Raw genomic sequence first — 13,493 nt, forward strand, 5'->3', positions numbered from 1 at the left:
TTTTTCTTTTGAGATATAGTCTCGCACTGTCACCCAGGCTGGAGTGCAGTGGCACAATCTCAGCTCACTGCAACCTCCGCCTCTCAGGTTCAAACGATTCTCCTGTCTCAGCCTCCCAAGTAGCTAGGATTACAGGCACCTGCCACCATGCCCAGCTAATTTTTGTATTTTTAATGGAGACAGGGTTTCATCACGTTGGCCAGGCTGGTCTTGAACTCCTTACCTGATCCTCCTGCCTCAGCCTCCCAAAGTGCTGGGATTACAGGCGTGAGCCACTGCACCCAGCCCACCATTTTCTTTTTAAATTAATTAATTAATTTATTTGAGACAGAGTCAAGGTCTGTTATTCAGGCTGGAGTGCAGTGGTGTGGTCACAGCTCACTGCAGCCTCAAGTTCCCCGGGTCCAGCAATCTTCCCACCTCAACCTCCCGAGTACCTGGGACCACAGGTGCATGCGACAACGCCCAGCTAATTTTTATATTTTTGGTAGAGACAGGGTTTCGCCATGTTGCCCAGGCTGGTCTCAGACTCCTGAGCTCAAGCAGGCCACCCGTCTGGCCTCCCAAAGTGTTGGGATTACAGGCATGAGCCACCGCACCTGGGTTAGAAATAATTTTCCACATAGTGAAGTACTGTATCTAGTGCTGTGGTCTTACCCCACCGCTTCTGCTTGCCCTGTGGCCGCAGGGCTGGTGTGGGTTCAGAAGAGAGCTGTAACCTATGCGGAGCACTTGGGCTTACAGTCCTGATATCTCACCAAGTCACTTACCACTTATTTTTTAAAATTTCTTTTAACAGACTATTTTTTAGAACAGTTTGGGTTCACAGCAAAAACTGAGTTTCCATACACCCCTCTCCCCACACTTACACAGCGTCCCCCAACTATCCACAACCCCAACAGAGTGATGCATTGGTTACAACTGACACATCTGCACCAACCAAGGTCCATGGTGGATTTACTGTTGGTGTCATACGTTGTCATGAACAATGCCCTGTGTCTGCCATTACAGTGTCATACAGAATTGTTTCACTGCCCTAAACATCTTCTGTGCTTCCCCTATGTATTCTTCCTTCTTACTCGCCCCTGGCAACCATGAATCGTATTCACTGTCCCCATAGCTTTACCTTTTCCAGAATATCACATACAGTAGCTTCCCCCATTAGCTGAGGTTTCACCTTCTGAGATTTCAATTCCAAGGTCCGAAAATATTAAACAGAAAATTCCAGAAGTAAACAACTCATGAGTTTCAAGTTGCATGCTATTCTGAGTAGTGAGAGGTGGCAACGTGCTAGCAGCCCTCGCTCTCAGCCTCCTTAGCTTCGGTGTCCACTCTGACTGCGCTTGAGGAGCCCTTCAGCCCGCCACGGCACTGTGGGAGTCCCCCTCTGGGCTGGCTGAGGCTGGAGCTGCCTCCCTCTGCTTGCGGGGAGGTGTGGAGGGAGAGGCGCGGGTGGGAACCGGGGCTGTGCGCGGCGCTCGCAGGCCAGTGTGAGTTCCGGCGGGCGCGGGCTCAGTGGGCCCCGCACTTGGAGCCAAGCCGGCCCAGGGCAGTAAGGGGCTTAGCACCCGGGCCAGCAGCTGCGGAGGTTGCGCTGGGTCCCCCAGCATGCCGGCCCGGCGGTGCTGCGCTCAAATTCTCGCTGGGCCTTAGCTGCCTCCCCGCCGGGCAGAACTCGGACCTGCAGCCTGCCATGTCTGAGCTCCCCACCGCCCCCGTGCGGTGGGCTCCTGCGCGGCCTAGCCTCCCCGACGGGCGCTGCCCCCTGCTCCGTGGTGCCCAGTCCCATCAATAGCCCAAGGGCTGAGGAGTGCAGGTGCCAATCGGGACTGGCGGGGAGCTCCGCCTGCAGCCCCTGTCCAGGATCCACTAGGTGAAGCCAGCTGGGCTCCTGAGCGGGATGGGGACTTGGAGGACTTTTATATCTAGCCAGAGGATTGTATGTGCACGAATCAGCACTCTGTATCTAGCTAATCTGGTGGGGACTTGGAGAACTTTTATGTCTAGCTGGAGGATCGTAAATACACCAATCAGCACTCTGTGTCTAGCTCAGAGTTTGTAAATACACCAATCAGTACTCTGTCTAGCTCAAGGTTTGTAAATACACCAATTGGTACTCTAATGGGGACTTGGAGAACTTTTCAGTCTAGCGCTCTGTGTCTAGCTCAAAGATTGTAAACGCACCTATCAGTGCTCTGTCAAAACGGACCAATCAGCTCTCTGTAAACTAGACCAATCAGCTCGCTGTAAAATGGACCAATCAGCAGTATGTGGGTGGGGTCAGATAAGAGAATAAAAGCAAGCTGCCTGAGCTAGCAGTGGCAACCTGTTAGGGTTCTTTTTCAGACGGTGGGGGTTTTGGTCTTTCGCTGTTTGTAGTAAATCTTGCTGATGTTTAACTCTTTGGGTCCACGCTGCTTTTATGAGCTGTTACACTCACCATGAAGATCTGCAGTTTCATTCCTGAAGCCACCACCACTGGGAAGAAGGACCAAACTTGGGACACACCGTCTTTAAGAACTGTAACACTCACTGCGAGGGTCCGTGGATTCGTTCTCGAAGTCAGTGAGATCAAGAACCCACCAATTCTGGAGACAGTAGTGTGATGAAAGCTTCTGCTGTCCTGTGCAGTCCCATGCAGGATGGAATCATCTTTTTGTCTCTTTGTCAAGTGTGTCCGTGCCATAGGTGCTACCCACTTAGTGGCTGTCTTGGTTATGAGATTGAGAAAACACCGTATGTATAATGTTTGGCACTATGTGAGGTTTCAGACATCTGCGGGGAGTCTTAGAATGGATCCACATGGATAAAGGCTGCTGCTGTAATTGGAGTCATCCGTGTGTAGCGTTTGCAGATTGGCGTCTTTCACTTAGTAATAAGAGTTTAAATTTCCTTGAAGTCTTTTTCAGTTTTATGGTTCATTTATTTTATTTTATTTTATTTTTTTTTTGAGGCGGAGTCTCGCTCTGTCGCTCGGGCTGGAGTGCAGTGGCCGGATCTCAGCTCACTGCAAGCTCCTCCTCCCGGATTTACGCCATTCTCCTGCCTCAGCCTCCCGAGTAGCTGGGACTACAGGCGCCCGCCACCTCGCCCGGCTGGTTTTTGTATTTTTAGTAGAGACAGGGTTTCACCGTGTTAGCCAGGATGGTCTCGATCTCCTGACCTCGTGATCCGCCCATCTCGGCCTCCCAAAGTGCTGGGATTACAGGCTTGACGCGCCCGGCCATATGGCTCATTTATTTCTAGTGCTAAATAATATTTCGTTTGTTGATATATGTTTATTTTCTAAGATATATTTTTAAGAATATGTTTTATCAGTTGGGCACAGTGACTCATGCCTGTAATCCCAACACTTCAAGAGGCCGAGGCGGGTGGATCACCTGAGGTCAGGAGTTCAAGAGCAGCCTGGCCATCATGGTGAAACCCCATGTCTACTAAAAATACAAAAATTAGCTGGGCATAGTGGTAGGCGACTGTAGTCCCAGCTACTCGGGAGGTTGAGACCGGAGAATGGCTTGAAGCAGGGAGGCAGAGGTTGCAGTGAGCAGAGATGGCACCACTGCACTCCAGCCTGGGCGACAGAGCGAGACCCTGTCTCAAATAAATAAATAATAAAAAGTAAAAACTGTGTTTCTTGATCGCCGCTATCTGATGACCGTGGGCTTCATAAGATGACGCGTGACTATTTGAAACACTTTCTGGAGTCTCACTGTACCGGTGTGCAGCAACCTCAATTCTTGCCTTCCCAGAACGAATTTGACTGTGGGGCAGAAGGCAGGAGAGACCAAGAGCGGGAGAGAAAGTTTATTTAAAAACTTAGTACATTTGGAAGAGGGCCAAACGGCCAACTTGGGAGATCAAGTGCGAGGTTTGACCTCTTGACTTGAGGTTTTACACATTGGCATGCCTCCAGGGTCTTGCGTTACTTCTGATTCCTCCCTTGGGGTGGGCTATCCGCTTGCACAGTGGCTGCCGGCACTTGGGAAGGGAGCATGCGCAGTGTGTTTACTGGAATTGTGCGCATGCTTACTTGAGGTGTTCTTCCCTTGCCTGTCTAGCATTCCTAGAGGAAGATCATACTCCAGTTAGACGCCGCCATTTTGCCTCTCCGTGCGCATGCTTGAGACCCTTCGCCCGGCACCTGAGATCTTATCCGGAAGCTGCTGGTCACCAGCTCCGTTTCTATTTACTGGGAGGCTGCCTTTCCCTGGCACCGGCTGTGATCAATTATTATGTTAGAGAGGCAGTTCACAACCACCTGACCATCAATGATGGTCGCCTGACATTCCTAGTGTGTGTCGAAGGAAGCCCTCTCCTGGCCTGCTCATGTCAGATCAGCTACCTGCTCTAACATTCCGGCTTCTCCTCCGGGGTCAGGGAGCCATGCCCCTAACTTACTAGTGCTTCTGGGTCAGGAAAACGTTTGTGTACTTCCCAGTACCGAGTTTGTAGCTGCACTGAAAGCCAGCCTCCGATTTCCTTCTGGGTGTGCCTCAGTAGTTTTATCCCCTCGTTCTGTAAAACCTTTTTCTTTCTCTCTAGTGTCAAGAGGTTATAGAGACCTCCCTGAACACTGCAAATCTTCTGGCAAACGACGTGGATTTCCATTCCTTCCCATTCGTTGCCTTTGGTAAAGGAATCATCAAGAAATGTCGCACGAGCCCAGACGCCTTTGTGCAGCTGGCCCTCCAGCTGGCGCACTACAAGGTAAGAACCGACCGCCTAGGGTTTTCTCGTGAGCATTTTGGGGTTTCCTACACCTACCTAAGACTGTTCACCTAGTGGGGAGGGAGGGCCCGAAACCCAGCATAGGAGAAGCACAGCCCCTACCCCCGGTCTCCGGGGACCGGGTGGCGTGGGGTGTTTGACCATGCATGCAGGCGAAGCTCGCAAATCCGCCTCCAGCAGGCATAGATTCCCAGCTGACACGGGAGAGGGAGAGTCTGGGGGTTGGGTACAAAGTGAGATCTCATCACTCTACAGAGGGAGAGTTAAGCCCCAAAATAAGCCCCGAAACCTAGCATTTGCTAAAGTGGAAATAGTGTGGGCAGGTAGGGGAATAGTCAGTTGCATTCGTCTGGCGCTTCGTAAATCTGCACTTTACACAGGTCAGGTGATCCCAGAGTGAACATGTTCTACCTTTGATCTGTCGCTCTCTGCTTGGGAACAAAATAAAAAGCAGCTTCTTGCATGACTCAGCTTTCGGCTTAATCCTTTCCTTTTGGCAGAGTAAATCTTCCTTTCATGATACTAAATTATGGTATTTTCATACAGAATATTATATAGCTATTAAGTGATGTCTGTGGGCAAATTAGTTAACATCTCTGGCCTTTGACATCCCCTTCCATAAAAGGAGAAACTCCAGCCACTTGGAGGTGCCATGGGCTGGATCCTCCGTATACACATGGCATTTCCATCTATTTTTTCTGAGCACTGACCATATTTTGACTTGCACCTGGTGACTCCTGTCGGAGGAGCAGCCCACACCCCTAGCAGGGACGTAAATGGGTCTTCTTGTCCATTGGAGGGAGAATTCCATCCCAGAGAGGGGTCCCCTGGTTTCTGGGAGCAACAGAAGTCATCGTGGCATTGGCTTGAGATATTCCCAACTTTTTTTTTGAGATAGAATCTCACTCTTGTTGCCCAGGCTGGAGTGCGATGGCGTGATCTCGGCTCATTGCAACCTCCATCTCTTGGGTTCAAGCGATTCTCCTGCCTCAGCCTCCCGAGTAGCTGGGATTACAGGTGTGTGTGCCACCATGCCCAGCTAATTTTTTGTATTTTTAATAGAGATGGGTTTCACCATGTTGGCCAGCTGTTCTCCAGCTCCTGGCCTCAGGTGATCTGTCTGCCTTGGCCTCCCAAAGTGCTGGGATTATAGGCATGGGCCACCGTGCCTGGCCTTGTTTTAAAACTTGAGTGCTGTACACATATGCAGCATGTGGCACTGCCCCCCCCAACCTTGGTAACGATTGTGCCATTGTTGAGTTTTGCTTGGTGCATCATGTACATCATGCTTCACTGTCTCTCCACCTGAGAGGCACTCTTGTTATCCCATTTTTTAAAATTTACAAGTCTCCGTTATGCCCCAGAAACTCTTGTTATCCCATTTTACAGGTGAGGAAACAGGTGCGGAGAGGCCAGGTGCTCGGCCAGGGTAGCACTAGGCAGGGATAAAGCCGGCCGGCGGCTCCAGAGTCTGTGCCCTCTCCACCTAAAGTTAAGAAAACAAACAGTTACAGAGAAGTAATAGGCAGTGTTAATATCGGATGAACTGGAATTAATGGGCCAAATCATATTTAAAATGCATGCTAATATAGTTCTGCAAAGACTGTCACAGTTACGAAGCTTTGCTTTCCCAAGTAACATGCTCGCTAGGCGTGAACCAAAAGCAGCTGGGCAGAGCACCCAGAGTGCAGTGACAAGCTCCTGTCTGTGACAGATCATTGACTAAAGATCATGTGATTAAAAGGTGACATGGAATAGAGGCATCGCATCTCAGAATCAGTGAGCTGGATTTTGAGAATTGATGAGCAGATTTTGCCCATACATGTGCAGTGTGAGGGCATGCAAGCAGTTGATACCTCACCTACAGAAAGGATTTTATTTTATCTTTTTAAATTTTTTTCTTTTTTAAAAGAAGTCCCTGCAAGTAAGTGCAGGACTCAGAGAGGAGTTTAGTAAGGGAATGCCACACTGCATTTTAGTACATTTTAAAACTTGATGAAATGACTCTTCTGCAAGCAGTACAAATTAGTGATGCTGACTCAAGGTAGAAAGCCTGAAAAGGTCTGTGGTCCATGGACCACAGTGAGAGGTTGTCAGGGAGCCACCTCGTGGCTCCAAAGAGCTTGCGGCTCAAAGACTCCACAAAGAAAGGAAGCCACCCCATCTGCTCCCCAGAACCCACGTGGCCCGGGTGCGGGAATGAGCTGCAAGGAGCACCAGCCACTGTGCCAGGTACTTTGCAGGAGCGAGCGAAACGTCAGGATAGCCCCGAGGAAGGCATCTCTTCATCTCTGCCTTCCACACTCGGAGGTGAAGCCTCTTGCCTGAGGGCTGCAGCTCCTACGCAGCAGGACTGAGATCGGAACCAGGCAGGCTGGTTCCAGAACCTGTGGCTTTCACCACTGTGCTGCAGCTAAACACAGGAAGAGGAAGCACAGACCAGCTTCCCTCATGAATGGAAGTGCAGAGACCCTCAATAAAATCTTAGCAAGTAGAATCCAGCACTGTAGGAAAAGAAGAGTCACCGACAGTGGCATCCACCGCAGTGAGAGGCCGGTTTTGCGTCAGTACATCCAGTCATACACTAAACCATAGTGGTGGGTCAGAGAAGAACCTAGAGAGTGAGTTTCACAGATCCTAAGAAGACATTTCACATTTAACATCCATTCCTGATAACAGCTCTTGGTCAAGGGGCTTTAGTAATAGGGCTCTTTCCTTAACAGGATAAATGGCACCATGTGTTAATAGCTAGCTACTGCTTCAAGGTAAAAGTGTGGGAGGCAGTCCCATTAAAACAAGAAAGGTGAGGATGCCTCCAGCAGCTGACAGGGTAATTGGGCAGGAGGAACATTGGTGTCTGCTCAGGAGATGGAACAGCAGAAAGGCTTTGATGATTAAGAGGTGCACTCAGTGAGCCGGCCCAGCACAGAGTCGCGCGAAGACCACCAGCTTTCTTGCATAAGGACGATGGCCAAGTGGGAAATACAATAAGAGAATGTAACAGAAAGGAGAATCTGGGGCCCCACCCTCCAGGCATACGTGTATAAAGCAGACTGGACTCTGGGAAGAAGGCCAAGGAGCACCTGCCCCCCAACTCTTCCCCAGGGAGAGGGAGAAAAAGCCATGATTTTGGATTAAAAAAAACTTCAGAACCATAGAGGGAGGGATGTTCCCAGTTCACACTTTTTTTTTTTTTTTTTTTGAGACGGAGGCTTACTCTTGCCCAGGCTGGAATGCAGCGGCATGATCTTGGCTCACTGCAGCCTCTGCCTCCTGGGTTCAAGTGATTCTCCTGCCTCAGCCCCTTGAGTAGCTGGAACTACAGGTGCCTGCCACCACACCCGGCTAATTTTTGTATCTTTAGTAGAGACAGAGTTTCACCATGCTGGCCAGGCTGGTCTCAAACTCCTGACCTCAAGTGATCTACCTGCCTCAGCCTCCAAAAGTGCTGGGGTTACAAGCATGAGCCACCATGCCTGGCCCAGTTCACACGTTTAATATGAACACAGTAAAAGGTTAAGCAGGAGCTTCAGGAGAGGAGTGTGCCCAGTTGATCTTGAAGCTTGAAAAGCCTAACATTTGAGTCACCCATAACATTTTTGAAAAGAAAATCAGGCAGAGGTGGGACAGGGACAGGGGGAGGTGGACATGTAATTTTTCAAATCCTAAAACTCAAAAGTATGGGAGTTAGAAGATTGTAGCAATTAAAGTGGTCTCACTTCTATAATCCCAGCACTGTGGGAGACTGAGGCAGGTGGATCACTTGAGCCTGGGAGTTTGAGACCAGACTGGGCAATATGGCGAGACTCTGTCCAAAAAATACGAAAAAACATTAGCCCAGCATGGTGGTGCATGCCTGTAGGTCCAAGGTACTCAAGAGGCTAAGGTTAGAGGATCACTGGAGCCCCAGAGGTGGCGGCTGCAGTGAGTCCTGATCATGCCACTGCACTATAGCCTGGATGACAGTGAGACCCGATCTTTTAAAAAAATGTTTTTAATAAAAATAAAATGCTGCAGTCCTCGTTCAAAGGCAGGCTTTGAACGGAGTAATGTAGGGAGTATTTGACATCAGTAGGGGATGGGGAGCTGGTGAGTAAATGGAGTTGGAAAATCTGGCTAAGTGGTTGCCTTTGGGGTTAGTAAAGGCTTTTTTTCATGTTGGTGAGGGTGGATTGAGGCAAGGAAGTTCATAGCAGCAGCTGGGAATCGTTTTAATAAATATAAGGGCCCCATGGCAGGCCCAGGAGCAGCAGAGACCGCACAGCTGGAAACATGCATCAGGGAAGAATAACTTTGACCCTGCAGATGATCCATGAAAAAGGGTAGGTACACAAAAAAACACTTGTGAGCAAGCTTACTGTAAAAATGTGAGGAAATCTGGCCGGGCGCAGTGACTCATGCCTGTAAGCCCAACACTTGGGAGGCCTAGGTGGGTGGATCACTTGAGGTTGGGAGTTCGAGACCAGCTTGAACAACATGGTAAAACCCCATCTCTGCTAAAAATACAAGATTAGCTGGATGTGGTGGCGCACACCTGTAATCCCAGCTCCTTGAGAGGGTGAGGCAGGAGAATCACTTGAACCAGGTTGGTGGAGGTTGCTGTGAACTGCCTAGACTGCACCACTGCACTCCAACCTGAGCAATAAGAACAAAACTCCATCTCAAAAAAAAAAAAAAAGAAGAAATCTTAAAAGTTAATACTGGTAGGCTGGGCACAGTGGCTCACGCCTGTAAACCCAGCACTTTGGGAGGCCGAGGCGGGCAGATCACGAGGTTAGGAGATGGAGACCATCCTGGCTAACACGGTGAAACCCTGTCTCTACTAAAAAAACAAAAAATTAGCTGGGCATAGTGGCAGGCACCTGTAGTTCCAGCTACTCGGGAGGCTGAGGCAGGAGAATCGCGTGAACCTGGGAGGCGGAGCTTGCAGGCCGAGATCATGCCGCTGCACTCCAGCCTGGGCGACAGAGCGAGACTCCATCTCACAAAAAAAAAAAAAAAGTTAATGCTGGAAACCAGAAAGGGTCTGAGATAGGTCTCAATCCATTTAGAAGTTGATTTTGCCAAGGTTAGTGATGCGTGCCTGGGAGACAGGCCTATGCCTTCCTCCAAAGGTGGTTTTGGTTTTGAGGGCTTCAGTATTTAAAGGGAAAAGCAGGCTGGAGGGGAAGGAGGGAGAGCATGGCCACATTATGGAATTGTAATCCTTTCCTTTCGGCAGAGCAAATCTTCCTTTCATGATACTAAATTAAAATATGGTATTTTCATACAGGGGAATATTTTATAGCTATTAAGTGATGTCTATAGCACATATATATATATATACTTTTTTTTTTTTTTTTTTGAGGCAGGGTCTCACTCTTGCCCAGGCTGGAGTGCAATGGCACAATCATGGCTCACTGCATCCTCGACCTCCCTGGGTGCAGGCGATCCTCCCACCTCAGTCTCCCGGGTAGCTGGGACTGTAGGCATTCACCACCAGGCCTGGCTAATTTTTGTATTTTTTGTAGAGATGGGGTTTCACTTTGTTTCCCAGGCTGGTCTTGAGCTCCTAGGCTCAAGCAATCTTTGGCCTCCCAAAGTGCTGGGATTACAGGTGTGAGCCACCACACCTAGCCATCTATGGCATATTATACGGAAAAATACTTAGTCATAAAACAGTATGTGAAAGTCGGTTGTTTCTTACAATGATCTGTAGACTGTGGCTCACAGGCCAAACCTGGCCCTTCGCATGTTTTTGTTTTCGTTTTTTTTTTTTTTTTTTTTTTTTTTTTTATGGCTTTAAAGCTAAGAATGGTTTCACATATTTAATAGTTGAAAAAAAAATCAAAAGGCAACCAGTACTTTGTGACGTGAAAATTACATGAAGTCTCAGTGTTCATCAGTGAAGCGTTCTGGGCACGGCCATGCCTGGCTTTCACATGTTGTCTGTGCTATTCTCACTGCAGTGGGAAAGCAGAGTAGTCGCCACAGAGAACACGTGGCCCGCACAGCCTGTTCTGCATTTTACAGAAGTTTCTCAACTCTTGCTTCATTATACGCAAAGTCTAGAAAGGATAAATGCAACATATTAGTAGGTGGTGTTGTGAAGGTTCCTTTTTCTTTTCTTTTCTTTTCTTTTTCCTCCTTGACAGAGTCTCACTCTGTTGCCCAGGCTGGAGTGCCAGGCATGATGGTTGACGCCTGTAATCCCAGCAGTTTGGGAGGCCGAGGCAGGTGGATCACCTGAGGGCAGGAATTCATGCTCAGCCTGCCTGTGCCGGGAGCATCAGTCAATCAGGATTGAATATTGAATATGGATTGAATGCTAACACTGGACAGTAGTTTTCATTCTAGTCTGCAGTTATTTGCTTCCTGCTTTGAAATCTTTTTTTTTTTTTTGAAACTAGAGGTGACAAATTCCCAGGCCCTACCAACCTGAATCATTAGCCCCGTAATAGCAGTGCTAGTGCGTGATGCCGTGTGTGTCAGTATAGCTATAGACTGTCTTTGAATCCTGCTTCTTAGAAACTGGAGATGTTTTGGTGGCAGCAAAGGGCCGTCCTCCTGATGGCGGCTGGTCACAGTGGGTCAAGGGGGCTGCCGTTGTAACGTGGTTTGGCTCTTTGATGGCGCCTGAGCTCAAGTGGGGCTTGCACACTAATACTCAATGCATTTGCCAAGAAGTTTTTTAGATGACTGTCTTTTAAACTGTGGGTGCAAGGCATGACTTCTCATAACTTGCGCAGTTAAAGTTTGATATTGGAACGTTGACTTCAAATGAATCATTGTATGATATAGTTCAAGTTTACCTTTATTAAATAACGAAAATGCCACATTTCCGCTTTCCCTTTTACCTGCTTCTCTCCCTCTCCCACTCCCCACTTCTTCATCGTGAGCCCCTGTGAAGTGCCCTGTGGCGAGGAGACACAGGAAGTGCTCTGAAAGGCGTGTTTGCTGTCAACCTGGGAAGCAGGAGGCCCCGTGTCCTCATGGCAGGCCCCAGGCCTGTGACCCCCACTCCCAAGGGAATCTTGAGTGTCGTGTCATGCCACCAGGGTTGGTGGCATCTGTGGGTTGGGAGAGAGAGCTCCCCAAGGCGGCCAGCTATTCTGGGGGGATCCTGGGGGCTCAGCCAGGTCCTCACTGGAAGTGCTGCTCGGCGCTGGCATCCGAGGTGCTCTCACGGTCTCTAGACGTTTCCCTCTGCAAAGCTGCTGCTCTTGTCAGTGCCTTCCATTTCCTTTTTCTTCTGGCTGATGCACTCTCATTTCACAGGGCCCTGGTCCTGGACACTTCCTTCTGCCTTTCGGGGGCCTCCTCTCCTCCAGAGATCTTGGCTGCACTGTGAGGAGCCTGACTTCAGCTGGGCCTGTGTGCAGGTGCCAGGCCTTCCCCGGCTGAGTGGGTCCTGTGCTCTGTTCAGCTCCCCCTTCCCCAGGCTGAGTGGGTCCTGTACTCTGTCCGGCTCCCACTTCCCCGGCTGAGCAGGCCCTGTACTCTGTCCAGCTCCCCCTTCCCAGGCTGAGTGGGTCCTGTGCTCTGTCCGGCTCCCACTTCCCCGGCTGAGCAGGCCCTGTACTCTGTCCCGCTCCCCCTTCCCAGGCTGAGTGGGTCCTGTGCTCTGTCCGGCTCCCTGTTCCCCAGCTGAGTGGGTCCTGTGTTCTGTCCAGCTCCCTGTTCCCCAGCTGAGCAGGTCCTGTGCTCTGTCTGGCTCTCCTTTCCCGGGCTGAGGGGGTCCTGTGCTCCGTCCGGCTCCCTCTTCCCCAGGCTGAGCGGGTCCTGTGCTCTGTCTGGCTCCCCCTTTCCAGGCTAAGTGGGCCCTATGTTCAGCCCAGCCTTGTCTCTGGCACCCTCTTCTGGGTTCGTTTGACAGTGTCAGCCTGCCACATGGTGTCCTCTGCAGATTGGCAGGTCTGCCACCCTGGGGCCACCAGGGCCTGTGCCAGGGTGCACCCTAATGTCCAGGGATGTGTCTGGTCAGGAATCATTTGGGTCCATAAACTGCTACTTATCACCTTCCCGTCCCCACTTGGAACCTGGCCCTCTTTGAGCTGACCTGGTGGCCCCGGGCCCCCTCTTGGGGCAACGCGCAGATGCTGTTCCTCCCACTGCCACGTGCTCCCTTGGACCCGGTCTGTGTGCGTATCCACCATCTGCTGTTCCCAGCAGGTGCCCTTGCTGCACTATTCCTGCATCTCCACCAAGGCTCAGCCTCAGAGGCCACCAGCCCCTCCTGCCGTGCCGTCCTCTGTAGGCCCAGATGCGCACGTTCCTTGACCCCATCCCCTTCTCCCTCCCTGCCCTCCCTTTTCTCTTCCCTGGGCATGGGTTCCATGGTTCTTTGGGACCATCCCTTCCCTCGGCTCCCTGGTCCCCCTGAACTCACCTGGGGAGCCTACAGGGGCTCCCGGGTTCAGCCCAGCTCTCCAGCTGCTGTGATTCTGTTCCCAAGGAGCCAGCCTAGCTGGAAAAAAGCATTCAACAGCTGGCTTGTCTCCCCTCCCCATGAATGAGCGCTGACCCCAGTGGGCCTGGGCACCGTGTTCCACACCCCTAAATGCCACGTCACACCTCCCTCCCCGAAATGCCAGCACCTCCTCCCCAGCCCGGCCCTCAGCAGACACCCTTTCTTCTGTTTCACCCAGAAAACAGGAGCTTTCGGAAGAGACCTTCCCTTTGCATCTGCCAGAGGCTCCTGTCTATCAGGGCTGTGCTTCAGGCTCCGGCCCCACCCACTTCCCGCCCTCCTGCTAAAGACATTCCTCCTGCACCCCAGCATCGTC

General features: G+C 50.6%; 1 protein-coding gene across 2 annotated transcripts in view; it reads left to right on the forward strand.

Annotated features, from left to right (window-relative positions):
* CPT1A (carnitine palmitoyltransferase 1A) overlaps positions 1-13,493 on the forward strand; it is an 85,900-nt gene that overhangs the window by 66,431 nt on the left and 5,976 nt on the right. For both annotated transcript variants that reach the window (XM_033207455.1, XM_033207454.1), the window contains exon 14: positions 4,543-4,707. In XM_033207455.1, coding sequence (XP_033063346.1) covers positions 4,543-4,707 — 165 coding nt within the window. The remainder of the gene's footprint in view (positions 1-4,542; positions 4,708-13,493) is intronic.

This window comes from Trachypithecus francoisi, unplaced genomic scaffold (genome assembly GCF_009764315.1).
Source record: "Trachypithecus francoisi isolate TF-2019V2 unplaced genomic scaffold, Tfra_2.0 Lachesis_group8, whole genome shotgun sequence".
NCBI lineage: Eukaryota > Metazoa > Chordata > Mammalia > Primates > Cercopithecidae > Trachypithecus > Trachypithecus francoisi.